Source organism: Mycotypha africana, assembly GCF_025528875.1.
Source record: "Mycotypha africana strain NRRL 2978 chromosome Unknown BDF20scaffold_9, whole genome shotgun sequence".
Lineage (NCBI taxonomy): Eukaryota > Fungi > Mucoromycota > Mucoromycetes > Mucorales > Mycotyphaceae > Mycotypha > Mycotypha africana.
Genome location: NW_026515733.1, coordinates 814,899 through 839,239, shown reverse-complemented (window position 1 = coordinate 839,239; position 24,341 = coordinate 814,899). Strand labels below are relative to the sequence as shown.

Below are 24,341 nucleotides of genomic sequence, written 5' to 3'. Positions count from 1 at the left end.
GGAAGAGTGCAGTGCCCATCAAAGGCCATAAGACTGGTGTCGTGGGAGTTCTTTGGCCTGCCTTGAAGCGAAGAGAGGCTGCTGGCGATTTACTGACGATAACAATTGATGAATACAAAACCTCTCGAATATGCAATAATTGTCGTTCCAACAATCTTGGAGCATTGAAGACTGTTCCCGGCCAAAGTATCCTTGCCTGCAAAACTTGTTCGATACTTTGGAACCGGGACGTCAACGCTGCTAAAAACATGTTGGCAATTAGCGTTTCGATCTGGAAGTCAACGGGAAGACCTGTGGAGTTTTCTAGAAAACCAAAATCACCCGCAACAACCACTTAACACCATCCTCTAATCGCCAGCACGAAGATGGTTTGATTTTTACAGGTAAGCGTCTCAATTTTGTGTAGTTTGATCTTGAAACTATAACTTAATGATCTCAAAAATTTACTTTTTTCGTCTAGTTATATTGCGGCTTCGTCTAAACCCAAAGCTAAAAAACTGTAACGGTATAAAACTGGCTTCCAAACAACTATTCCGCCCATTGCCTGCATTACCCATCACGCACTCTCACGAAAGACCATGCCATCGAATGACTCAATATGCACAACCGTCTACAGCTGCCACACGACATCTCTGATCCCATTTCTCACCTGTTGAACCAGCTTCCAACCCGACTGTGATGTCCTCTATAATTACCTAGGTCAAATATATGTAACTATTCACCTAAACAACATTACATGTATTTTCCTATCTGCCCATAATTATTTACAAAGTCTCAGACATGCCTTTCTCAAAAACAAATTACTTATTCCAAAAGATATAAAAGAGACCCAAACATTAACTCGAAATAAAGACAATTCAATATCTTTTTATAGTCTCGCTACTTAACTTAGTCCACTATAATCCAAATTGATGAGATTTACACCGACCAATAAAACAGCGCGCCAATGCTCCCGTCAACTGGAGCATAGTCTGGCCAATTGTCCAACTGCTACTTTTTGAAGTCGATTACCTTCAACATGAGAAAATGCCTCCCACCCCGTCAGAAACATTAGGACAGCTTTTCCTAGATTGGCTCTATGCGCCCACAACCACCAATACTTGAGGGTCCCATTATCTCCTAGTCTGCTTCAAGAACCACTGCCTTTTTTTCCCCTTGCACCTTCAAGGGTTTTTTAATTCTTATTCCATTTTTTGTTCTGCCCAGGGCAATTTTGATATGTAGTTTATCTGTGCCCATTGGGTTTAAAAATATTTTGTCAATAAAATCTATTTTAAACGTAACGGTATAAAAACTAAACTGTTCCTAAAAAGGACAGCCAATAAAATAAATGCCTTGCCTATAGGCTTGAGTAGTTGAAAAACTACTACTTATAGTAATCCTTCCATTTTTGGATAAAATCACGCAAATACTGGAAATCATATACTGAGTGCCCCGCAGGGCCAGAAAAAAAAAATCATCATTGGCTTTGACCTCAGATGATCGTTTGGCGTCTTGTTGGACCTTAGAGACCAACAATAACTATCTTGCATGACTATCTATACGATATACTTTTAGGCTTTTTGATACCACCATTTATATTCCTATCTTTTACTATATAATACTTTATTTTTGGCAGACTGAGTAAGGCTTTTTTTGTTTCAATGATGCGTAATACATGTGTTTATTGCAAGATATGTATATATAATGGTTACATAGGTATAAATGTACATATTATTCATGAGATTATTTGGAGCTGCTTGGCTCGTAGTTAATCCATTTTGTCTTCTTTTTTTACCTTGGTCTAGATAAACCACTGGTATTGGCATTGGTGATTGTTGCTGATGGGGCAGGGCTTATAGTAACAGGTTGCTGAGCAGAAGGTGTAGGCTCAGCGGCGAGAGGAGGAAAGGGAGTATATTGTGGTTGAACAGCAGAAGAAAAGGTAGATGCTTGAGGCATATCGTTGTTGATATTTGTATTTAATGGAGTGTTGGTAGCCAAAAGCAATTGCATTTGAGAATTCAAACACTGTTGTTGCATCATGAGTATTCGTACGTCTCGTGCTAACTGTTGAGTAGTGTTTAGCAACGTAGGGTTGGTACGATTACTTTGTTCAACAAATTGCTGAAAATTGTTTTCATTCTTTTGAAAGCGGTCATTTTGCTGCTGTTGCAAGCGTACAATCCTATGATTGACTTCCGTTACTCGACTAGCTACTTGTCTATGTGTATCGACAAGACTTGGCACAAGGTTTTCGTACTCTTCTAATCTGCCAACAGAAGGACTGGTTACGGCAGCTACAACATCTTCTTGAAACTGCTTGAATATGTAATTTGAGAAGATACTGCTTCTGGAGTTGACGAGTTTATTCTCCTTGTTCAAATACATGTATACTGCTGCATCTTGTAAAATTATCCTTCTACATCTGATCAAAAGTCGTAAAAAATCTCTTTTTGCTGTGTCCAAGCTGCTCTGAACTGCTCGTTGCTTTCCCTTTCTTCGTCTTTCTCGAGACACCATGATTCCATTCTCTTCTACAAATTCCAATGAATTTTCACGGATTTCTACATTGGCCATGTTATCCTCCTCATCTTCGTTCTCGTCAATTTCTTTCATTTCTCGCTCACATACAGCCATCCATTCAATGTTGTTTTCTCCAAAATAATACTCAATCCAAGGGAAAATCATTCGTTGCAGTTCAATGGGCGGTGATACGCTGTTTCTTGCTAATCCGAAAGGCTTATCCCAGAAGTCGGCCATACCTCTTGCGAACTGTGATGGAAGTTTTCCGAGGTAATGAGTCTCCAATCGGCCAAGACGATCCTTCCATCCTCCACCACGCTTGATTAAATCAATAGGCATACCTAGAGCTTCAGCCTCCATTGCACCAGCATGGCGTCCACCGTGAGTCACTCTAGTTGTATGGATTGTTTCATCTAAAAGCGCTTGTTTTGCAGTTTTCCATTGCGAAACGCCACCCAAACTTTTCTCTGGGCTTGCCACGTCCACGCAAAACCTTCCAATTATGCCACCTATCTTCCTTCAGGAAATCACCGTTGTTCTTTAAAAGAAATGGATTAATGCTCCTTCTAACTTGATACTAAACTCTTGTGGGCAAATGAGTTACCTGAAGCAAACTAAACATGAAAAAAGCAAAAGCACTGAAAAGACATCTGAAGAGGTTTTCATGGCGCATTGCACAAGCAAATTTTACTTCTCCTTCTTTGAGTGTCTTGCCTTTGTCTAAGCTAAACACCAAAGCTACAGCCTGTTGAATCCCCTTATGCTGTTTCTTTGGTATGATAGTACAGAAACAGTCAGCAAAGGTTAAATTTCTGAGGTCTTGATCCCGAAGTAGCATATGGTGGCGCAACGAAATGCAGAACATCTCACGCAAGGCTGTTTGGCTTTCAGAGACCCATAAGCTTTTCAAGATTCTAATAAATTCGCCGGATTTGTATGAGTCACGGATAACACAATGGGCAGCTCTATCCACGTTGGTTTGCACTTGATCGTAAATCAAATTATTTTCATACTTCTTTATCAGATCAGTTATTTGCTTTGTCTTGTTGGGAGATGGCCACTCCAGTCTTCGATGTTCAGATTGAAAACCATATAGATATATCAAGGCTTTCTTATACTGATTGACAGCTTCTATGCCGATAGGAACTTCTATTAGTTTCTTTCGACCATTCCTGCTTACTGGAGCATTTCTGGCCACTATTAAGATAATGTTAATTGAGTCTAATCACATATATTCGTGTTCTATAATGCTACATACTTTGGAGCAAAGTCATTCGGCTACCCTCATTTTCCTCAGTCTGCAAGCCAACCTGTGTCCTAACGTCAGATTCAATTGAGACGCTCTTCTGATAAGTACGCTTGAATACGAACTCTTTGAAAAAGACTATGATGAATTCAGTGGGTCCAACTGTATACGGGTAGAGAGGATCAACAGGGTATCTGACACGATTCTTTTCACAAAAATCCTTGAAATAAAGTGAATTTAGAAAAACTTGCATAGTTAATACAAAGTTTTAATTGATTGGTACCTTCCAATGTTCTAAAGGCATTCTGTAAATCATAGCTGTGCTAGCACGGACTCTTTTAAATAGGGCTTCCTTTGCAAGATCAAATTCAGTTACTATAATCTGTGAGCCAGCTTGAGCAGAGTATGAGCTCGTAGGGATAGTTGTATTTGAAGTAGAAGCTTCCAATTCGACTTCAAGCTCTTCTTCTTCAGTCTCTTTGATTAAACGTCGCTTAGATGAAGTGGTTTGATTGAGCATAGGTTGCATATTGAATGGTTTAGAGTATACAAAAAAGACAAACTTTGATGGTAAAGCAACTGTGTTGGCCTGAGGTAGTATTTACAACTATCGAGTTAATAATACTAGAAAGTTCCTGCAAATTCTACAGTTTGATTAACTCGCACCTACCCTATTTGGAGAATTTTCGGCAGAAATGGGCGCATTTCATTGGACGATTTCAAATTTTTATTTCCAAAAAAAATAAAAAAAAGTTAGGATACTGTATACGTCAAATCGCTTCCGTTATTTTTCTTCCTGCAACTTTTTTTTTCTCGTATACACCATTCATTTGAACGCAATGAGTACTCAAAAGAAAGCTATTGTCTTTTTAGCCGACGGGGCTGAAGAAATGGAATTTACTATTTCAGGCAAGCACCGTTCAAATGCTTTGAAAGAGGAACATTCAACTAAATTCCTTTCATCATCTTGACAGTGGACGTTCTTCGTCGCGCCAAAATAAACGTCACTGTTGTTGGTGTCAGTCTGAAGAACGACTACGCTACCTGCAGCAGAGGCGTAAAGATTATTCCTGATGTTAAACTTGAACGAAATACTTTTAAAGCAGTATGTTGATAAATCTTACACGGTTAAACGATGAGCATTTATCATTTATTTACGATAATTGCCGCCTTGTTTTATGACAGGAAGATTATGATGCCCTCATCGTTCCTGGAGGTGCAGGTGGCGCAAAGACATTAGCTGAACATGAGACGATTCAAAAATTAGTGATGGAATTTTATGAAAAGAAGAAGATTATTGCATTTGTTTGTGCCGGCACTCTTGTCGCCAAAGCTGCAGGTGTTCCTCATAAGCATAAAGTAACTTCGTATCCCGCAGGCGTTAGAGAACAATTGGTTAACGGTACAGCTTGTCTCGCATACACGTTTGCTAATTGAATTACAAGTAACTAACATTTAGTGCAATAGTGTACAACTATTCAGAGGACCGTGTCGTAGTTGACGAGAATGTCATCACTAGTCGTGGGCCTGGCACCACATTCTTATTTGCATTAACAATAGTTGAGAATTTGATTGACGTTGAGGTAAATGCGAAAGAGCACCTTCACGAGGCATCTTCACTGACTTACAATTTTCTTTCTATAGACTTCGAATACACTTAGGAAAGAAATGCTTACTCATGAAAACTTGTAATTTACCGAACAGACTGGTTTTCTAGCAGTTACGCGCATTAATCGTGCTGCTTTTATTTACTTCGATTTATGACAATTGCATTCATGGCTAACGACTTTTTACATTCCAGAGAGTGCCTGCCCAGTTCGACATAATAAAAGCCTGGAATTATATCATCAATAATCATGATTCTGTTATTTTTTATTTTTTTTGTATTTAATTCACGTACTTTATTAAAAGTGACTAACAACGGACAATAAATTATATTTTGATAAGTGGCAATAAAAGAAGTGAAGAAAAGGCATACATAAAAACTACGACAAAGAAACCATTAAATATACTACGAGCTCGTATTGAGTGTTCTGAATCGAACCTCGTCTTGGTAGACGGTACGAACTCCTGCTAGGGACCAAGAGATGCGATCAAAATGGCAGCGCCAATGATATTTCCAGATACTTAAAAGTATCAAACTAACCTGAACGATTGTGTGGTCAGGCAGAGGATAATTATCTAACGGGGAACAAAGTGTTAACAATATATGCCAAATGCCAGTAGGTGTGGCATGAAAAGATTTAATTCTATTTTCCTCCAGTGCCGTGATCCAAAATTGCCATTTAGGTGGACAACCAACGAAAAAATGAAAACCATCCTCAGGGGAGTCTCTGCAATGGCGGCAAAGAGGGGAGTCAGCTATGACAGGATTGATGGAAAACAGCCAAGCTCTGTAACCAATGCAATTATGCCATAAACGCCACCATGGAGTTAGCACTGCATGAGGGATTGAGAGTGACCAGAACCGTTTCCATTGAGCCGGAGGCCGATAACATAAAGGAAACACTTGAGGAATCCGAGGAGGGTCACTAAAAACGGAATAATCAGGATGCCAGTATAGCCGTAGCATACCAAGCGAAAGCTTTAATATGGTGGTATTGTTCTGAGAACCAGAAAGTACACACCACTGGGACATATCAGGCAACCATAAGGAGCTGTAAGATACATTAGGCCATCGTGAAGTGGGCGTAGGAGCAGCAGCCGGAGGAGGGGCCCGGACGTCAATCAATCGGTTCTGAATAAAAGGAAGCCATTGTATTACACCTTGGGAAAGTAAACTAGGTATCCTTTTCAGTTTCGGATAGTCCTGAAAATACGTATACCCTAGCGTGTAGAAGCAGTTAGTTATCGAAGACCAAAGGAGAACAGTAGAGACGATTAAATGCCGTGGGAGGCTATTGAGATCCACGGGTAAGGGGCCTACAAACGAGGGGGAACGCTGTAAGGCACTACGAAGGGGCAAATCAGCAATCCAGCGGCCATGCCATGAGGAGGAAAGAGATGATGAAGGAAGTTTCATCAGCAGAGAACATAGGTGGATCATATTCGGAAGGAAGCGAAATGATGAACGATTAGTGGCAGTCGATAAAATCCATGGTAGTAAGGACAACTGACCGGTGTACACTTGGATACAATGTGCCAGTAATGGGGAGACAAAATCGGTTGATGAAGGGGGCTGTAGAAGGCGCTGAACATACACAAGATGAAGAGCTAATTGTTGTCGGTGCAGATCCACTAAGCCTAAACCACCAAAACGTTTAGGTGAGCACAAGCGCTCCCACGATGGAGCAGGCCAGAAAGGAACCACAAAAGACCGGACAATGCTACGAAGCTTATCAAGCCAGTCCACCGGAACAACTACAACACGCAGGAGATGCCATAACTTACTAAGTATCAAGGAATTAGCAACTAGTGAGGCACCTCGGACAGACAATCCCCGTTGTTTCAGGAGGTTACAGTGACGGACTATTTTCAGTTCAAGGGAAGCTAGATAGTGTTTTAGTTGAGCATTGGTTGAGAAGAGAGGATAGCCAAGATATTTGGCAGCAGATGGACTTTCAGCTGTATGAAAGGTTACAGATTCCTGATTAGCAATATGGAGCCATGCCGTATGCGGATGTCCAGAGAGGGAAACAATTTCTGTTTTTGTCAAATTGACACGGGCATTACTAGCGTTACCATAAACTGTAAGGAGGTCTTTCAAGACACGCCATTCCGTAGGTGTGGTCAAGAAAACCTCTAAATCATCCGCATAGCTCAATAATTTGAAACGAGGGGGGGTTTTGCCAGTCAAACAAAGGCTGTGGTTCAAAACGGACACTCAGACTGCGAGCTAGAAGTTGTCCATATCGACTAGAGGAGGCGGAGGTTGAGAGCAGTGAAACGCCCTTGATGTCAGGGCTCGACAAAATGGTACGTAGTAAGGGTTCGAAAGCTAAATTGAACAACAGTGGTGATAAGGGGTCTCCCTGCCGAAGGCCACGTTGTTGGCGAACGGGAGCACTTAACCATCCATTGATGTTAAGGGATATTTCTGTGTCAAAAAATAGGCTAGATAAACAAGATACGAGGGAAGCAGGAAAGCCGAAATGCTTCATAACCATCTGAAGGTAGGTAGGATGTACTCGGTCATATGCTTTTTCTTGATCAAGGAGGACAGCAACAGCAGGGTGAGACATACCACAATGGCTATAATGTGACATTAGTATTTGGTTAACCCACCCATTATCCGAGATTAGTCGGTGCGGTAAAAAGCCAGTCTGATAGCGATTAATCAGCTGTGGTAAAACGACATTGAACCTATTAGCTAATAGTTTTGTGAAAATCTTCGCATCAGTGTTGATCATCGATAGAGCCAGTTCTGTAAGAGTTCAGGGTCTCCCTTTTTGTACAGTAAGACCATCCGTGTTTGTTTCCAGGTGGCTGGGAAAATATTTTCAAAGGCGTCAGCATACACTTGAAGGAAGAGTTGCTTAAAGCCCGGAATGTTCCAGGAAAGCAGATGGCGGTAAACCTCATACGGTATGCCATCTAAACCAGGACTTTTTTGTGAGGGCAAGTGGTTAACTATAGAAATTAGTTCTTCTGACGTGGGCGATGCTGTAAGATCATTCTGTTGAGCGTTTGTAAGACCAATCGCCTGCGGAACATTATCGAGTAACGTTTGAACTGCCGACAGGTCGATAGGCTCAGGGCGATAAAGGTTGCTATAGAACATATGAGCTTCCTCAAGGATAGCATTAGTACTAGTTAAGACAGGGCCATCTTGACCACTTTTTAAAGATTGAATCGTTCGTTGTGCTTGTCTTTCTTTGATAACCCTGTAAAAGTATCTATTATTGCGCTCTCCTTTCTCATGCCATCGAGTGGCTGACCGTAAAAGATGTTGCTGCGCGGATTCTTCCTGCAATTTGTCTAGTTTCTGTTCAATAAGCGACACTTGTCTGTTGGTTATATTGAATGCTGGCTTATTTAAGGAAAGCAGGGCTTCCCGTTGGTGTTGAAGTTCGGCAATGGTTGTCTGCCTTTTAGCAGTAGATCCATGGGAGAATAGATCTGCAATGTGTTTTAATAAATGTTTTAGAGCCTCCCAGGTACTTTGTGGGTTGGAGGTGATATTATTACGGACTTCAAAGAACTCAATGAGGGCAGTCTTTAATAAATCCACAAATATATCGTTAGACAGCAGCAAAGGGTTGAAGCGCCATACCCCGGGTCCTACGTCCAAACGATCGGGTGACAGGTCAGCCATCATGAGGACATGGTCTGTCCAAGCGCTAGGTAGGTACCGTTGAGTTCTGTTAAGGACTCGTACGGTAATACTTCGGTGACAGAAGAAATAATCGATGGTACTGCGAGTGACACCCAGCTGGAAAGTAGGAATGCTTGCAGAGAAGCAGTTATCATAATAGTGAGTGAGGTGACGATACCATTCATGAAAACTAGGATTGGTTGAAGTGGTTGATAGAGAAGCTAGCGACATATTAAAATCGCCAACAATAAAGCTGACATCTGGAGCCTCCTTTGTAAAAAACGGTTGTGACATCAAGGAGGCGAGGAAAGGCATTCTATCATGGGTAGTTGCTGGAACGTAAATATTAGTGATAGAGCATATAAAATTACGGGTAACTGTATCGATGATGGTCGCTTGTAAACAGCGTTCATCGAAAGTGACAATTTCATCTGTTAACAATAACGTCGGGTTTAAACAGATAATGGCACAATACTTAGAGAGTAGGATTGCACACTGGGGAAAGAGGAAGGAATGGAAATATTTGATTTGATCGATTGTGAGGTGGTCTTGTGAATGATATGCGGATACTTCTTGGAGACATAAAATGTCAACAGACAAAGCAGGGGAACGTAAATGGGATATATATTGTTTCTGGGTATATTTGTTAGCATCCTTGAAAATGCTGCGAGCATTTAAGGATGCGACGCGTATTGGTCGATTATTCATTGCCCTCCTGGGCGGTCATGACTATGTTGGGAGGAGTGGTATCCGCATCTATTATCAGATCCATATCATCGGTGTGAGCAGGAGTTAAACGACTATAAAGGGGTGTAGTTGCCGAACTAGTGTTGGCATCGGAAGGCGCAGGTGTTGCAGGCTCGTCCAGAGCCATACTGGCAGCAACAGTGATACTGGCATATTTTGAGCCGGCAGTACCAGTGGGTGTATTGAATGGAGACAAAGTATGATCTACAGAAGCCTTAGCGGTCGTTGATCGGGTAGCATATCGTTTTGCCTTTTTCGGGATGATAAGGCCAGACTCATCATTGATGGTAGAGGAATGTGTAGGGCTATCGGTGGGGCGTTCTTTATGGGTGAGTTCACTCAGTACTTCATATTCGGCAATGGCGTCAGTATCACTTTGCTCATTAACGTTTAAAACAGGAACGGGGACGTCTGCCATGCGGCAATTTCGGCGAATATGACCCTTGCGATGACATTTATAGCAGGTCAAATTTTGCAAAGCAGGACAGTCTTTACGAACGTGCCCGGCTTGGCGACAGTAGTAGCAGACAGGAGGTGCGCCTTTCCAGCTGGCAGGGGCTAACGTATCCCATTCAGACAAGAACAGTTTACGGTCCAATGGTTGTACGGGGGAAGGGTCATCGTCATCTCTACCGCTGGTGTCAAGCAAGATGGAAAGTTCGCCCTCAAAGAAACCTCGATTGGTAAGCATCTTGATCTGGCACACCTTGCCATAAATGGCCATAGATTTCTTAAGCTTACTTATCAAGGTTGCTTCATCCTCAAATTGAAAGAGGGTGAGGTTGACACGCGTGAAAGTGGTATCAACCTTATCTACGAAGCGGCTGGCTTTGTAGGTGACATGCTCAACAGTTACGCCATGCGAAATGGCTTTGGTGTTGGCATCATCGGACTTGAACTTTGTTGCAATAATTAAATCGGAAAGGGGACGTGTACTACGTAAAGAGATAGGATTAAATCCCCCAAGGACAGGGCCAAGCTGATCAGTGATCAATCTATACGCGTCGGTATAATGATCAAAAATTTTAGAAGGAAACTTGAAGATAGCCGACCCACTCGTAAGAGTTGAGTGGACGATCGACGTGATTTGTTGTGAACGCAAATAAGCAGCCACGTCAGGTGCCTCGTAAAGCAGCTTAGCAACGAAATGTTCACGTTGGCCATCATGAACCTTTTTTAATGGCGCCGGGATACGGCTGGCGCTTTTCCGAGCAGTTACAGTTGCCCAGGTAGCCTCAGAAGATGAGGATGCAACACTCATTGTCAAATGGGTTGAGATGGTGTTGGCAAAAGTGGTTACGGGTTAGGAAGGGTATGTCGCGATTTGATTGGTGGATTTAGTTGAAAAACAAAATACACGGAAGAGAGCTCCGCTATTACGTTTAAACAGAGATTTTATTACATAATATTAATTTTTTAAAGCCCAATGGACACGAGATATTAAGCTTATCTAAATTGCCCGGGGCAGCTCCAAAGGCTTAAAAGAAACTAAAAACCCCTTAGGGCTCAAGGGTAAAAAGGATTATGTACTAAAGGATTGTGGGAGGGGAAGAGGGTAACCAGTCGAGCAATAGGTGCCCTAACCGAGGAGTTGTAGGCGGCTCTTGAGAGTGGTGTAAGTAGTCGAGTTCAAACAAAATGTGACAAAGTGCTGGCCATAGAAAATGCCAGTGTTGTATTTGGGATGGGTTGTTGATCGGATGTGTAGGAAGACGGTTGAGGACATAGGATATGGGATCACAGACTGATGTGGGGGGTCGTAGGCGGTGAGCGTAGGATAGCTGGTAGCTCATTGATGTAGTATGAGTAGAGTAAAGGAGATAGGACGGAACCTTGCAGGACACCAGTGGTGGGGTGGAATCGGGCTGATTTGGCATTATGCAGGATGACTTCAATTTGTACCTCGTCAAAAAGGTGTTGTAGCAGATGTTGAAGGGGGAGTGGTATGTCAGAGGTACGTAGGCTATTCCAAATAACCTGGCGGTCTACAGTATCGTATGCCGATTTTATATCCAGGAATGCAAGCACTGGGGAAGTGTCATAGTGTCGTCGCAGAATGTTGCATATGTCAGCTAAGCAAAGGGCTTGATCCAGGGATCTTCGAGCCAACCGAAAACCGCCTTGAGCCAGACCAATGGGTGGGCCAGACGTTAAGACAATATCTTTCAAACAGTGCTCGAGTATCTTACGGAAGGTAGAGGTGAGGCTGATTGGGCGATAATTAGCTGGATCAAGTGGATTTCCTTTTTTGTATATAGGGAGGGTTTGTGCTATTCGCCAATTAATTGGTGTATACGTCCATTGCCAGGCAAGTTGGAATAGGTAAAGGAGATTTGGTGCTAAAAGGTCGACGATAGGGCGAAGCATCTCGATACGAATATCATCAGGTCCTGGGGTTTTTTTCGTGGGTAAGGTAAGGATGGCATCCTTGATAACTTCAGTATCAATGGGAAAATGGAGCGTATCGTGGGGGGGGGGTAGTGTCGACAGGCAAGGGTGGTTGTTGTCGGGTTTCCTGTGGTAAAAATCGGCCAGAAAAGGTAGACTGCATATGAGAGGCCATGAGGTTCGCAGCAGCTTGGGGACCTTCTACACAGGAAAATGAAGGTTTGAGGGTACGGGACTTTTTTATTTTGCTAAATCGTGCTATAGATTTTGTATACTCCTGAGAGCTCATCTGTGAGCAGAACTGTCGCCAGGTTGTTTTTCTGCGTTGGTTGATCATGAATCGTAGCTGGGCCTTTGTCTGCTGATGGAGAAGCCAATAATGTAAGACATTGATGCCTGCCGCTTTACGCCATTTTTTGTAATAATATTCCTTTTGGTCGTACTTCTGGCGCATTGCCGGTGTCCAAAAATCCTCCATTGTTATGCTTCTTTGTTGATTTCTGCGTCCACATACTATGTCTAAAGAATCATAAATAGCTTGACATATTGCTGTATTAAAGAGTTCTATATGGTCAATGGCGTGGGTTCTATCCAAAAGGTGGTTAGTATCTTCAGGTCGGCTTGGCTGTATTTCGCTGAAGTGCTGACGGTAGGATTCAATATGCTGTCGTTCTCGAAGTTTTCCCAAGTTCCAAAGCCGTCGCTGTGGTGATATAGTGGTTGGAATAGAAGTGGGGATCCTGAATTTGAATGTCATAAATTTATGGTTTGAGTCGAGTGATAGATCCTCCCGAATGTTGAGGGCTGTGGAGCTGAATTCGGTATCACTAAAGAAGTAATCAATAATACTCGTACCGTGATATGTCAAGGAGGTAGGTTGGCCGTAACATAGTCGCGCGTTCCAATTTGTTAGTTGTCGAATTTGAATCCAGTCATAAAGCAGTTTACCTCGATAATCAAAGGTAGTATCGCCAGTTAGAGACCCCATTCGGGCATTAAAGTCACCGCATACAATGGTACTTGTGGTTTCTGGCAGTGATGGTGGGATTTGTTCTAAAAGGGTTGTTATATCAGGGGTTGACATAGATGGGGGAAGATAGAGACAGTGTATAAGGATCTTGTGAACAGTGAAGGAAAGTATATACTTTGCTAGTAATGGGTGATCATATTGTAGGTGATGTACTGGTAAGGAATATTTGGGATTTACCAATAGAGCAATACCGTTCTTGCCACGGTATGTATTCGTCACTATTTCACCATGAGTGTGATATTGTTGCCAATGTGTTGGGTATCTGTTAGGGGGCTCCGCTATTACAGTATTTTAGGTTTCATAAGAGACGATTTCGAAAATTTTGTGGACGAAGTTGGTACCTTAATTGGGACGTTTCTTTTTTTTTAGTGGACTATAGATTTTTGATTTTAGACGAACTGGGCTTTTACGGTAGACGAAATATTTTGAGTAGATTTCGTTTGCTTTAAAATAAACACATCCCTGCAACATGAATTACATAAATTATAATCCTGCAAGTGAGCCTATGCTTTCCGAAAATACTTTTGCTATGGACTTGGATGAAATTGCTGTTACTTTCGGGCAAATGGAGAAGATCGTCGACTATGATGAAATGCAGCGGCGCCCTGTAGTCGATGATGCGAAAATGGAAGAAGCTGTTGAAGAATTAACAACAGAATTCAGCACTATCGCATTAACGGATAAGTCCAAGAAGCGCAAGCAATATAGTGAGCACAGCATTAGACGGTTGATTCACTTAATCCAAGAGGCTGGGCTTACAGTTCCCAAAGCTGCGGTTGAGTGTGACATTCCGAGGTTCACCGCTTATAAGTTTTCAGATCAGTGGAATGTTAGTGATGGTACAGTCCTTCCTGGTAGCAAGCCAAGAACCGGCATCTCTCGACCAAAGAAGCTTTTTGCAGAACATACTGAGTTTCTTATAGCATTATTTGATGCGAGACCTTTGACAACAATTCAAGCTGCAAGACAGGAGCTCTGTGCCAAATTTGAAGGTTTGAGTAAACGTCTCAAAAATCTGGTTTGTACTGTCCATTCATATGGCAGCTTTGTTTAAATCCAACGCTAAATTACTGTATCGGATCAAATTTTTCAATATCTGCGTATTTTTTAAATGTGACATTAAACGCGTAAATCATACTGTTATTATAAATGTTGTTAAACGAAATGTTATGTTGCCAAAATTTAGTGATCATTCTTATCTTTCACCTTTTTCAATTATTTTCTTCTCTTCTTCTTTTCTTTCACTTCATTACCTTCAAACCAACGTTATTTTCTACACACATGTACAAGACAATCATCATAGATAAAATCAATTCAGTGAAAGAAAATCATACCAAGAAGGAAAATCCGTCCGGTAATGGCATATCACTATACGGTGTGTAGTTTGACACATTAGTAACCTTATTGTACACTTTTCAGAGCATACCAAATGTAAGGACTGTAATGATTTGGGTCACTTTAATAAAAATTACCCGGGATGCAAGTACCATAAAGCTATATCCGCAGATGATGGTAAGTTGAGCCTCGACCTGTCTTTAGCCACACAAGCCAAGTAATAGACCATCTCTTCCACATATAGTTGGGACTCGCAATAAGAAGAGAAAACAGAGCGCCAGTGTTAAAGCAGAGAAGAAAGCAGTGAAAAAGAAGAGAACAGCATCACAGGCTGTAGAGTGTTCCAGTTGTGGGAATGACGACCATGCTTCTCCTCGTTCGCCTCTTTGTCCTAATCACATACAATCAAAAGGACGAGGCCATTGCATCTGTCCTTGGCCATGATTCTACTGTTTTTGCGAGGAAGCTTCCTATCGACAGTGCCGTTTTACCATAGTTTCGTAAAAAGTTCAAGGAAAAGGTCATCTCCTGCTGCAAGGACATCAGAGCTATAGTGTTTCGCTGCCAGCTATTTGTTAATGCCTACCTCGTGCATAATAAGAATGCCATTCCTTCAGAAGTCTTCACACAGCAATTTTGGTATTCTGTTGGACAACTCGTTACGGGCAAAAAGGTTACTCACAAGAAGGTGCTGAACGACGACATCAAAAATTATTTTGATGACTTTAAGGAAAAGCATCCGACAATAGTAATCAGTCAGAGCTTCACTAAAGGTTACAGCCACTGTCTCACAGAAGCCGCCAAGGAGATAAGCGTTTCGTATACTAACTCTATTGTTGAGCTTTTTGAACAACGAGTGCTTAAATATCTAACCTATAAGCTGCAAAACATGTTTGTTGTGCGTGTTGTTATCACTACTATAATTTCGATTTCTTAGTTTCTAACCATTTGTATTTGCTTTATTATAATCAGAGCATGAAGAAGGCCGACGCAGTGGAAATATCAAAAGCATACTGCTACCAAGTAATTTGCAAAGGCGAACCTAACTGGCCTGATAGAATCATGCTTAGTAAAGAAGACAAAAGCAAGATAGAGACGCTATGCAATAGCTTTGAGAAACTTATAACGGAAAAGGTTACGTTGCTTTCCTTATCATCCGATCCCGCCAAGTTTACCAAAGCATTATGGCACATCCTATCCTCGTATGAAAAGGAACATGACGAACATGCAGCTTACGATGTCCGTAGATTACCGTTGCCCAAGCGCTTCTTTCCTTTCCCTCCGCCTTCGCTCCATTGGCGTTTCATCACCAAAAGCGTCAACTCGCTCCTCCCATTCATGTTTCCCGGTACAGCTCCAAAAGGCTATACAAATCAACTCGAAAAGTTTTATCAACTGTTCAGCTTCAAAAAGATGGGATTTGATAGGTAAAAAAAAAAAAAAAAAAAAAAAAAAAAAAAAAAAAAAAAAAAGTTTGGCAGAAATGTTGTCATTGGTATTTACTGAATTTCATTTTTTGTGACAACAGTTTGAATAACCTCAAGACAAGCCAAGAGACCCTATTCCGTAATATCGTCCGCTCGGATGGCTTCACTGTCGACTTTATTTTTAGTAAGAAGAGAAAATCAAAAGAAGAGAAAACCATCGAAGACCATCGGTTGACTTTGGAAGATTTTGATTATGCCGAAATCGAATCTGGTTATAGACCCTGCTTCATTGATCCTGGTAGAAGAGACGTTTTCACAGCAGCAATTGGGATAAACGTAACGAAGCACCAGGTGCGAAGCTGTTCTACCAAAGAGTACTACCATATGACTGGTAGCACTAGGTATTCAGCAAGGCTGGAACAGAAGAAAGCAGACAAAATCAAGGGCATCGAAAGTGATATGCCAACTGCCAAGACAGGCTCCAAAGCCCAATATCACTGTTATGCAGCATACATCTTACAGCACTTGGAAGTCTTGTTTTCTTTCTACGGTGATGACACTGCCAAAGATCGATTTCATTTATACCAAGGACGGAAACGTGCAGCAGACAAAATGGTAAATATGCTAATTACTGGCAGTACAAAGTATAACGAGGATCTCAGATTGAAGAAGAGAGAAGAAAAAGAAAAGAAGGCCTCAAAGAAGAAGAACAATGGCAAGGCGGCTTCTCAGAAAAGACGAAAAAAGAAGAAGAAAGGAGCACCAGAGAAAAAGAGTATAGAAGAAGGGACATCAAAAGTTAAAGTGAAATTGGAGAAGAAAGATAGGTAAAGTTCATAAGCAATCATCATCAACAACTTATAGAAAGTAACATGTTTTTTGTAATAGTAGTTCAAATGCCAAATGGAGGCCCCAACCTTTCAGTGTCGGTGATGTCAAAAAAGTACCTCTCATTGTATTTGGCAATGGTATGTTCGCTAAAGATAATGTCGCATTCAAGGGTCACCGATGTGGAACGGTGGGTGTTTTGTGGCGTGCACTCAAGCGACGTGAATCAAGCGGAGACCTGGTTGTACTTGAAATCGATGAATACAAGACATCCAGGATATGCTCCTGCTGTTCGAACAATACTTTGGAGAGGTTGAAAGGCGTTAAGACCTGCAGTATACTTGTATGTAAAACTTGCCATATACTGTGGAATCGAGACGTCAATGCTGCCAAGAACATGATGAAAATCAGTTGTGCTATTTAGAAGGCTTTAGGAAGGCCGAAAGAATTTACACGGACAAAATCATAAGACACCCTCTCCCTCAACATCGCTGGAACGAACCCAGTTTGATAATTACAGGTAAAAAGAATGGAAAACCTTATACTTTCTAGTGTTGTGCAAACTGTCTAACATTTTATTCTTAACGGTCTACTATTATCTTACATCCGCTTAAACTTAATTTCCTTATCGTCTAAAAATTTTGTGTGTGTTGTCCAAATCTAAAGTTAATAAACTGTAATGCCAATTCAGTCCTTTTAAAACGGCATAAAGCAAGCAGGTAGAGAAAACGTAAAATAAAAGATCCGCAAATTTAACAGAAACAGAAGCTTACATCTTTCGAATATCTTAGGAATAAAACTTATTTTCTTTTTCTCCTTTCGCCTTTTGCTGTGTTCAACATTATTTATAAAGAAATACTTATTTCTCTTTCCCACTACCCTTCTTTTCCTTTCTATGGGATCCTTTCGACAAACCAAAGATATCACGTCACCAGCAAAATCAGTAGATAGCAACAAGAGCAGCCAATTGAAAAAAGAAGAATTATTACCTTTATATCAAGATACGAATTTTATAGGCATACTTATATCGGATGATAATAACCAGCAGCAACAGCAGCACATAGTACCGCCACCACCGAAGACTGCCACCACTATTACCAATAGTAGCGCTAACCTAAAACGGCATCAATCTTTGAGTCATAGTATCAATAGTAATAATAATAATAGCCATACTCGTCATTCCTCCTTGTCCATTTCAAGCTTGAATTCCATGCAACATCCGCAGCAACGCAGTCTTCATGAAACAAACAATAATAAACAACAAATACCCTCACCGGTTTCGCCGAACAGCAGTAGTTTTTGCCAATCACCTCGTTTAAGTTCTTCTTACTCCTTTTCGTCACGGCATCATCACTCGTACCAACAACAACATCAACAGCCTATGATAATGCCCGAGGAGAACTATTTCATTTCTCGAGCAATGTCTGGCGCATTCCGTAAGATTCACAGCCGAGATGACTTGCCAATGTCTCATTGTAAAAGAACAAGAGAAGGCAAGCGATATGGGGTAAAATCGTATATATGATTTATTGAAAAGTGGATTTTCTCCCTCTTTTGTCTAATCCACATATTTTCAAATTTACATAGCCTTTATACATGCTTACCATAGAGTTAAATACGACCTATCAATCCTGTAATCAAGGGTTTAAATATAGCTCCAAGAATAACCCAAGAAGAGTTCTCACAAAGCCAAGCAAGCCGTGTAAAAATGATGGATATGATAACGAGGATTTCGACTATATACTCTATGTAAATGATACTTTGGGCAACACAGAAGGACACAAATACCTCATATTGGATGTGCTAGGATCAGGTACATTTGGCCAAGTCGTAAAATGTAGAAATACAAAAACTCAGGAAATCGTTGCTGTCAAAGTGGTAAAGAATAAGATGGCCTACTTTAAGCAGAGTATGATGGAAGTAGCTATACTAGAAATGGTAGAGTATGATTACGCCATATTCCGTTTAGAGAGCGTATTATGTTACTTATAATACTTATTCATAGCTCAACCAAAAATATGACGAACTAGATCAGCATCACTTACTGCGGCTCAAAGATACATTTATACATAAGAAACACCTTTGTTTAGTTTTTGAGCTATTGTCTGTCAATCTTTACGAATTAATCAAGCAGAATCATTTCCGCGGTTTATCAACGAATCTTGTACGAGTTTTCACAGCGCAAATTTTAGATGCATTGACTGTATTGAATGAAGCCAGAATTATCCATTGTGATTTGAAACCTGAAAATATATTGTTAAAGAAGTATGGATTTTGTTGAGGTGGGCATGAAATAATCAGCAGAGACATATTAATTAATTTTTCTTTATTTATCTGTTATATAAAACAGTCTAGAATCACCGACAATCAAAGTGATTGACTTTGGTTCAGCTTGCCATGAAGTGCAAACCATGTATACCTATATCCAATCGAGGTTCTACCGTTCTCCAGAAGTTTTGATTGGTTTACCTTATACAAGTGCGATTGATATGTGGTCTTTAGGCTGCATTGCTGCCGAGTTATTTTTGGGCTTACCCTTATTTCCTGGTAGTTCAGAATACAATCAACTATCGAGAATTATTGAAATGCTAGGGTAACTATCATACTTACTAACACAATGTATCGAAATATACGCGTCGACTAACATAATTTATGTTATTGACTATGCTAGGAAACCACCAAATTACATGATCGAAGTTGGTAAAAATGCCCACCAATACTTTGACTGCGAAATATCGAATGGCGGTAAAAGTTATAAGTTCAAGTCAATTGAGGCATATTGTCGTGAACAAGGTAAACAAGAAGAACCTTCGAAACGTTATTTTTCGGCAAAAACACTGCCAGACCTTATAAATAAATATCCTATGCTGAGGAAATCGGAAATGTCTCGAAAAGAGATTGAAAAGGAAAAGCAGAGTCGACTCGCATTCATTGATTTTCTACAAGGTTTATTAAACCTAAACCCAATTGAGCGGTGGTCGCCTCAACAAGCCAAAAAACATCCTTTCATTACAGGCGAAGAATTTATTGCACCTTTTCAACCACCTTTCATTCCAAGAAAGCAGCAGCAGCAGCAACAGCAGCAACCTCCGATACCCTCACAGTCCACCTCCTCCAAGCAGCAGCCGTTATTCAGTAGCAGCAGAAGCAACGGATATAGCAATCGAAATTCCTACCATTCTGATAACTATTTATCAAATCCAACTTTCTCAACCAACAATACTCAGCATAAACGCGCTTCTTCTTATATACCTCCTTTACCAAGTGTCATTGAACCACCACATCACTTTCAACCACCATATAAATATCCTCAACAACAACAGCAACAACAACAAATAAGCCAACCGAATAATCGGGATCGTTCTCATTATCAACCGCATCTATCGTATAACAATCATCATTCTTCCGCGTTAATCAACAATAATATGAAAGAGTCATCCCTATTGCATCACAATTTATCGTTACCGTCCGAAACTATCGCCAATAATAATGCGACTGCAACTACAGCCGGCAATAATAATATTAACGCAAACGTCGCAGGTCGACCCAGAGCTAATACATTAGGCACAATGCAAGTACCACCACAGATCCAGTGGGCTGCTGTAGACCAGTTGAGTGAAACCGCTCCAGCAGAAGGTTCGCTCTACAGCCCATATTACCCTTATGGTTATCACCAGCATCAGCAACATCCAAACGCTTTCTATCACCATGGAAGTGTCGATAATTTAAACAGTTATTACACTGACAGTTACACCATTAAGCGTCCTGCAAAAAGTAATAGTAATAGTAGTAGTTCTCTATTGGGATTGCCACGTTGGGCAAACACGACCATTGATTTGGAAAGAGACGGAGATTGGCAAGAGGATTTACCGATAAGTCCAACAGCTACCAATAACATTTCTGCTGCTGCTGCTGCTGCTGCTGCTTCTGCGACTACTACCATCACAGCACACAATAGTAGTAACAATAATAATAATAGTAGTAGTAGTCTTCCTAATACTGACAATAATGGCTCAGCTTATATACCAACAAAACAATCCCATAGAAGAAGCTTGAGTAGTGTTCGCTATTCGGATATTCCAACTTCAATAACAGGCGGTAATGCCTATTCATCATTGCTACTACCCAATACGAGTCATCCAACTTCTACTACCTCTGTTGCTAGGTCAAGTGTATCCAGTTTACATAGATTGATGAGAGGCCATATTATACCTTACAGTAGACAAGATTTAGAATGGGACGGTGTAATACAACAACCGACTACTGTTACCAATTTTGACACAGCTGTAGTTACAAATAACAATAAATCAACAACAGCAGCGGCAACGACAAAAAGAATGGTTAATGAATAGAAGGAAATGGCCATTATTTCCGTACGTATCTGCATTTTATAGTTCGCATTTGTGGTTATTCTTATTCTTTATTGTATACATAGATAAGATTAAGGAAAAAGAAAATAAAAAAAAAGCTTTGGGGCGCATGACACTTCAATTTTTTTCTATTGAAATAAAGCGGAACTGATATATTTAGCATAACCAACGTTATACAGACACATCTGTGTGAATTGGGAAGCATCAACACTATTTCCCTTGCTATTTAAATAGTTATTGGCTGGAGTGCTTTGTACGATTGCTTGCGGGCCACCGTGAAACGGAAGGCCAAAAGGGCTCCACGACCATTGAGCATTACATTTTCGCAAAACCTTAAGTCACTGAACCCGTATCGTCTACCTTCTACAATTAAATGCTTGGAACGCGTTGAAGCAGTTAAAGCTAATTATAAAATAGTATTTCCATTTAAACTTCATTAAATTAGCCCTGCAAAAATTGAGTATCGATACCAGAGGCAAAATCATAGATAACAATTCTTCCATAATTAGAACAGCAAACAATTTTACTGAAATCAAACTGCAAATTCAGTATTCTATATTTGTACAACGGGGAAAAGAAATCGAAGGAAACAGTGAGAGCAAACATTGAGTATTTCGTTTTATACGATCATTGATCTTATTCAACACCTTACCTGCCATGTGCAGTTTGTGGTAATGTTTTTATCAATTTGCCATCCTCCAAATTCCAGATCTTCACTGTACCATCGTAACTGCCGCTTACGATGGTCTTGAAGGTCCGATTCATTTGCAGCGTCCGAACAAGATCTGTATGGCCAATCAAGATATGAATACATTCTCCCGTATGCGCATTCCAAACTCGAATGGACTGATCACTTGAACCACTAACAATATATTCCCCGTCATATTCCACACAAGCAATGCCTCGACTATGAGAATCCAAAGTTTTCAAACATTGACCCGTGTTCATGTCCCAGATTTTAATTGTTCTATCACCGGAAGCAGATACGATCCGGTCATCTTTGAACTGTACTGCATTTACAGCGGCTCGATGACCACGGAAGACCATGAGTGTCACTCCGCCACGCTTCTTGTCGTTGTGTCTGCTGTCTGATTCTTTGATATCATCTTTTTTCCAATCCCATGTTCTCAATGTTTTGTCCTTTGAACAACTAACGACCAGGTTATTCTTGAACTTTACATTAAGCACACTTTCTGAATGGCCATATAACGTCTTAATGTGTTTTCCTGTGTGCAGTTCCCATATCATGAGTCGGCTATCACTACTTCCGCTAATTACATAGTGATTATCAAATTGTAGACAGAGGACACTGCCCAAATGTCCTTGTAGCTTGTGCTTTAGACGTCCTGTTCTGATAGACCAAACTTTGATACAGCGATCTCGACTTCCTGTCATTAAAATTTGATCATTGAATTGTAAGCAATAAATACCACTGTTCTGATTTTGTTGCTGATGCTGTTGTTCAAGTGTACTTTCATTTGTAGGTCTTGATACTTCATTTTCAATATTTTCGTTCTGCGCTGGTCCAACCTCCGTAGATATGGTTGTTGTCGCTGTTGTCGTTGTTGTCGTTGGTTGCGCTGTTATCATATAAGATTGAAGTGGAGGAAACATTTTCATATTACATTGAACTTTTTTCCATCGTTTAGCTATTTTTAATCGGTTATGGTAAAGTCTCATCCAGTTGATAAATCGCCTATCTTCAGATTCATCGTAATGAAAATATGCAGTTTCACTAAAGATCCGCGGATAGCGCCTATTGCTAAGAGATGTATTCGAGAATCTTTCAACAATAACACGAGATATCACTTCTTTATCCTGACTCTGTTGTTGTTGCTGTTGTTGTGATTGTTCAAAATTGTTCAAAGAACGTAAAGGTGCATCGTTGACAATAAACGAAGAGGAGCTGGATGAAGATGTTGTAGATGTTTCAGGGGCGTAATTACTGATAACTTTTAAAGTTTTTTGAATTATCCCATGATGACTGCGAGGGCGGCAATAAGTTAGGTATCGATCAATTGCAGCTTGATTTACTGTCCATTGTTGTTCCAAAAATAAATATTTCCACAAGATTTGATCTTGGCAGGTATAAAACCAGAATTTTGACGTTTGGCTCATATGATGCAAAGAAGGGATATCTAGATAATACAAAACATTCAAAACAATCTCTTTCGGTAGATACTATAAAGAAATGAAACCTAACAATGAGTGCCGGACTCAATTATGATAATCATGTTGCAATATAGTGCTTACAGATATACGATCTTTATTTAATATAAGTTGTAATGAGTCGACAACTTGTCTTGTTTTTGATAAGGGTATATTACGTAAGAGGCGAAAAGCCAATTCTACAAAAAGTTGTTAAGTTCGTTCGGCAAAGTAGGTAGAGGCTCTTCACCCTTCATTTACCTGCTTTTTGGTCATCAGTGAGACTATTCAGAAATGAGGGCTCATCCATTTTCTGTTCTATGTATCCTTCATCGGTCTGTTGATCGGCTTTCATAAATTAATTCAGTAGTTTGTGAATAAAGTGAATAAAAAGAGAGGAGAGAGAAAGACAGCTGTACAGATGGTTTTCTCAATAGTCGTAGATACTATAAAATTAAGGAGAGTGTACAATATTTATAAGAATAGAAATGAATGAGACATTGCATAAAAGACAAAATTTATCAAGTAGATTGAGGGGGGAGGGTGTGCTATGTTTGATCAACGCAGCGCGGCGATAGTAAGTCCAATCCAGTTGGCAGGCGAGTTAATTTTGCCGGAAGTATTCTTGAACTTAACGTAAAATTTTGTATGTCTGGCTTTGAATAAAAACCTCAAGTATGAAGTACTATTAGGTTTTAGCGTAATCTTTTTCGTATAAAACTGGTATGTTAAATTTGTTGTTCCTTCCTTAACAAGCTTCCAAAACTGTTTGCAGAACAGAAAATATGAAATGAGAAAATCCATTCATAGCTCTACCGTTTTAAATAGGCATAGAGAAAATTAAATTGTAATTCTCAAATCTACAACCAAAGGCCTTCCACTGTTTTCGTCAGATAAGCCGAACTTAAAAAAAGACGGAACTAAGAGTTGCTAATATAGATGAAAGCCACACCGTAGTATGCCGATTCTGCTATTGGCAAGCCTTATCGAAGACAGCACAATACAATCATGAAAATTAACAGTTCGATGCTGTTCCATTCTGAGTGTTTGTCATGTGTTCGAC

The 24,341-nt window shown here is 40.4% G+C and overlaps 8 protein-coding genes across 8 annotated transcripts; 7 read left to right on the top strand and 1 right to left on the bottom strand.

Moving 5' to 3' along the window:
• Positions 1-948: 948 nt before the first annotated feature.
• BDF20DRAFT_824471 (uncharacterized protein) lies at positions 949-1,104 on the top strand (the record flags this gene model as incomplete). Its single annotated transcript, XM_053077897.1, has 1 exon — positions 949-1,104. A coding segment is annotated over one exon (156 nt), but the record flags the coding sequence as incomplete, so codon positions are not given.
• A 3,318-nt stretch (positions 1,105-4,422) lies between these two features.
• Positions 4,423-5,709, top strand: BDF20DRAFT_886378 (DJ-1). Its single transcript, XM_053081977.1, has 5 exons — positions 4,423-4,660; positions 4,726-4,856; positions 4,937-5,153; positions 5,219-5,334; positions 5,396-5,709. The coding sequence occupies exons 1-5, from the start codon at positions 4,591-4,593 to the stop codon at positions 5,441-5,443; spliced, it is 582 nt and encodes a 193-aa protein (XP_052933529.1). The 5' UTR covers positions 4,423-4,590; the 3' UTR covers positions 5,444-5,709.
• Positions 5,710-13,909: 8,200 nt separating this feature from the next.
• On the top strand, positions 13,910-14,092 carry BDF20DRAFT_804668 (uncharacterized protein; the record flags this gene model as incomplete). Its single annotated transcript, XM_053076476.1, has 1 exon — positions 13,910-14,092. A coding segment is annotated over one exon (183 nt), but the record flags the coding sequence as incomplete, so codon positions are not given.
• A 326-nt stretch (positions 14,093-14,418) lies between these two features.
• Positions 14,419-15,135, top strand: BDF20DRAFT_886337 (uncharacterized protein). Its single transcript, XM_053081976.1, has 4 exons — positions 14,419-14,524; positions 14,590-14,682; positions 14,750-14,949; positions 15,091-15,135. Exons 1-3 carry the CDS (start codon positions 14,452-14,454, stop codon positions 14,947-14,949), a joined length of 366 nt encoding a protein of 121 aa, XP_052933527.1. The 5' UTR covers positions 14,419-14,451; the 3' UTR covers positions 15,091-15,135.
• On the top strand, positions 15,002-15,936 carry BDF20DRAFT_825023 (uncharacterized protein; the record flags this gene model as incomplete). Its single annotated transcript, XM_053077940.1, has 2 exons — positions 15,002-15,403; positions 15,478-15,936. Coding segments are annotated over 2 exons (861 nt in total), but the record flags the coding sequence as incomplete, so codon positions are not given.
• Positions 15,937-16,064: 128 nt separating this feature from the next.
• On the top strand, positions 16,065-16,763 carry BDF20DRAFT_825448 (uncharacterized protein; the record flags this gene model as incomplete). The annotated part of the gene is made up of 1 exon (XM_053077979.1): positions 16,065-16,763. A coding segment is annotated over one exon (699 nt), but the record flags the coding sequence as incomplete, so codon positions are not given.
• Positions 16,764-17,655: 892 nt separating this feature from the next.
• BDF20DRAFT_838055 (kinase-like domain-containing protein) lies at positions 17,656-21,112 on the top strand (the record flags this gene model as incomplete). The annotated part of the gene is made up of 5 exons (XM_053079115.1): positions 17,656-18,267; positions 18,348-18,734; positions 18,766-19,025; positions 19,111-19,353; positions 19,432-21,112. 5 exons carry the CDS (start codon positions 17,656-17,658, stop codon positions 21,110-21,112), a joined length of 3,183 nt encoding a protein of 1,060 aa, XP_052933524.1.
• Positions 21,113-21,571: 459 nt separating this feature from the next.
• Positions 21,572-23,633, bottom strand: BDF20DRAFT_915529 (WD40-repeat-containing domain protein; the record flags this gene model as incomplete). Its single annotated transcript, XM_053084331.1, has 4 exons — positions 21,572-21,683; positions 21,783-23,311; positions 23,384-23,478; positions 23,540-23,633. The coding sequence occupies 4 exons, from the start codon at positions 23,631-23,633 to the stop codon at positions 21,572-21,574; spliced, it is 1,830 nt and encodes a 609-aa protein (XP_052933523.1).
• Positions 23,634-24,341: the final 708 nt, after the last annotated feature.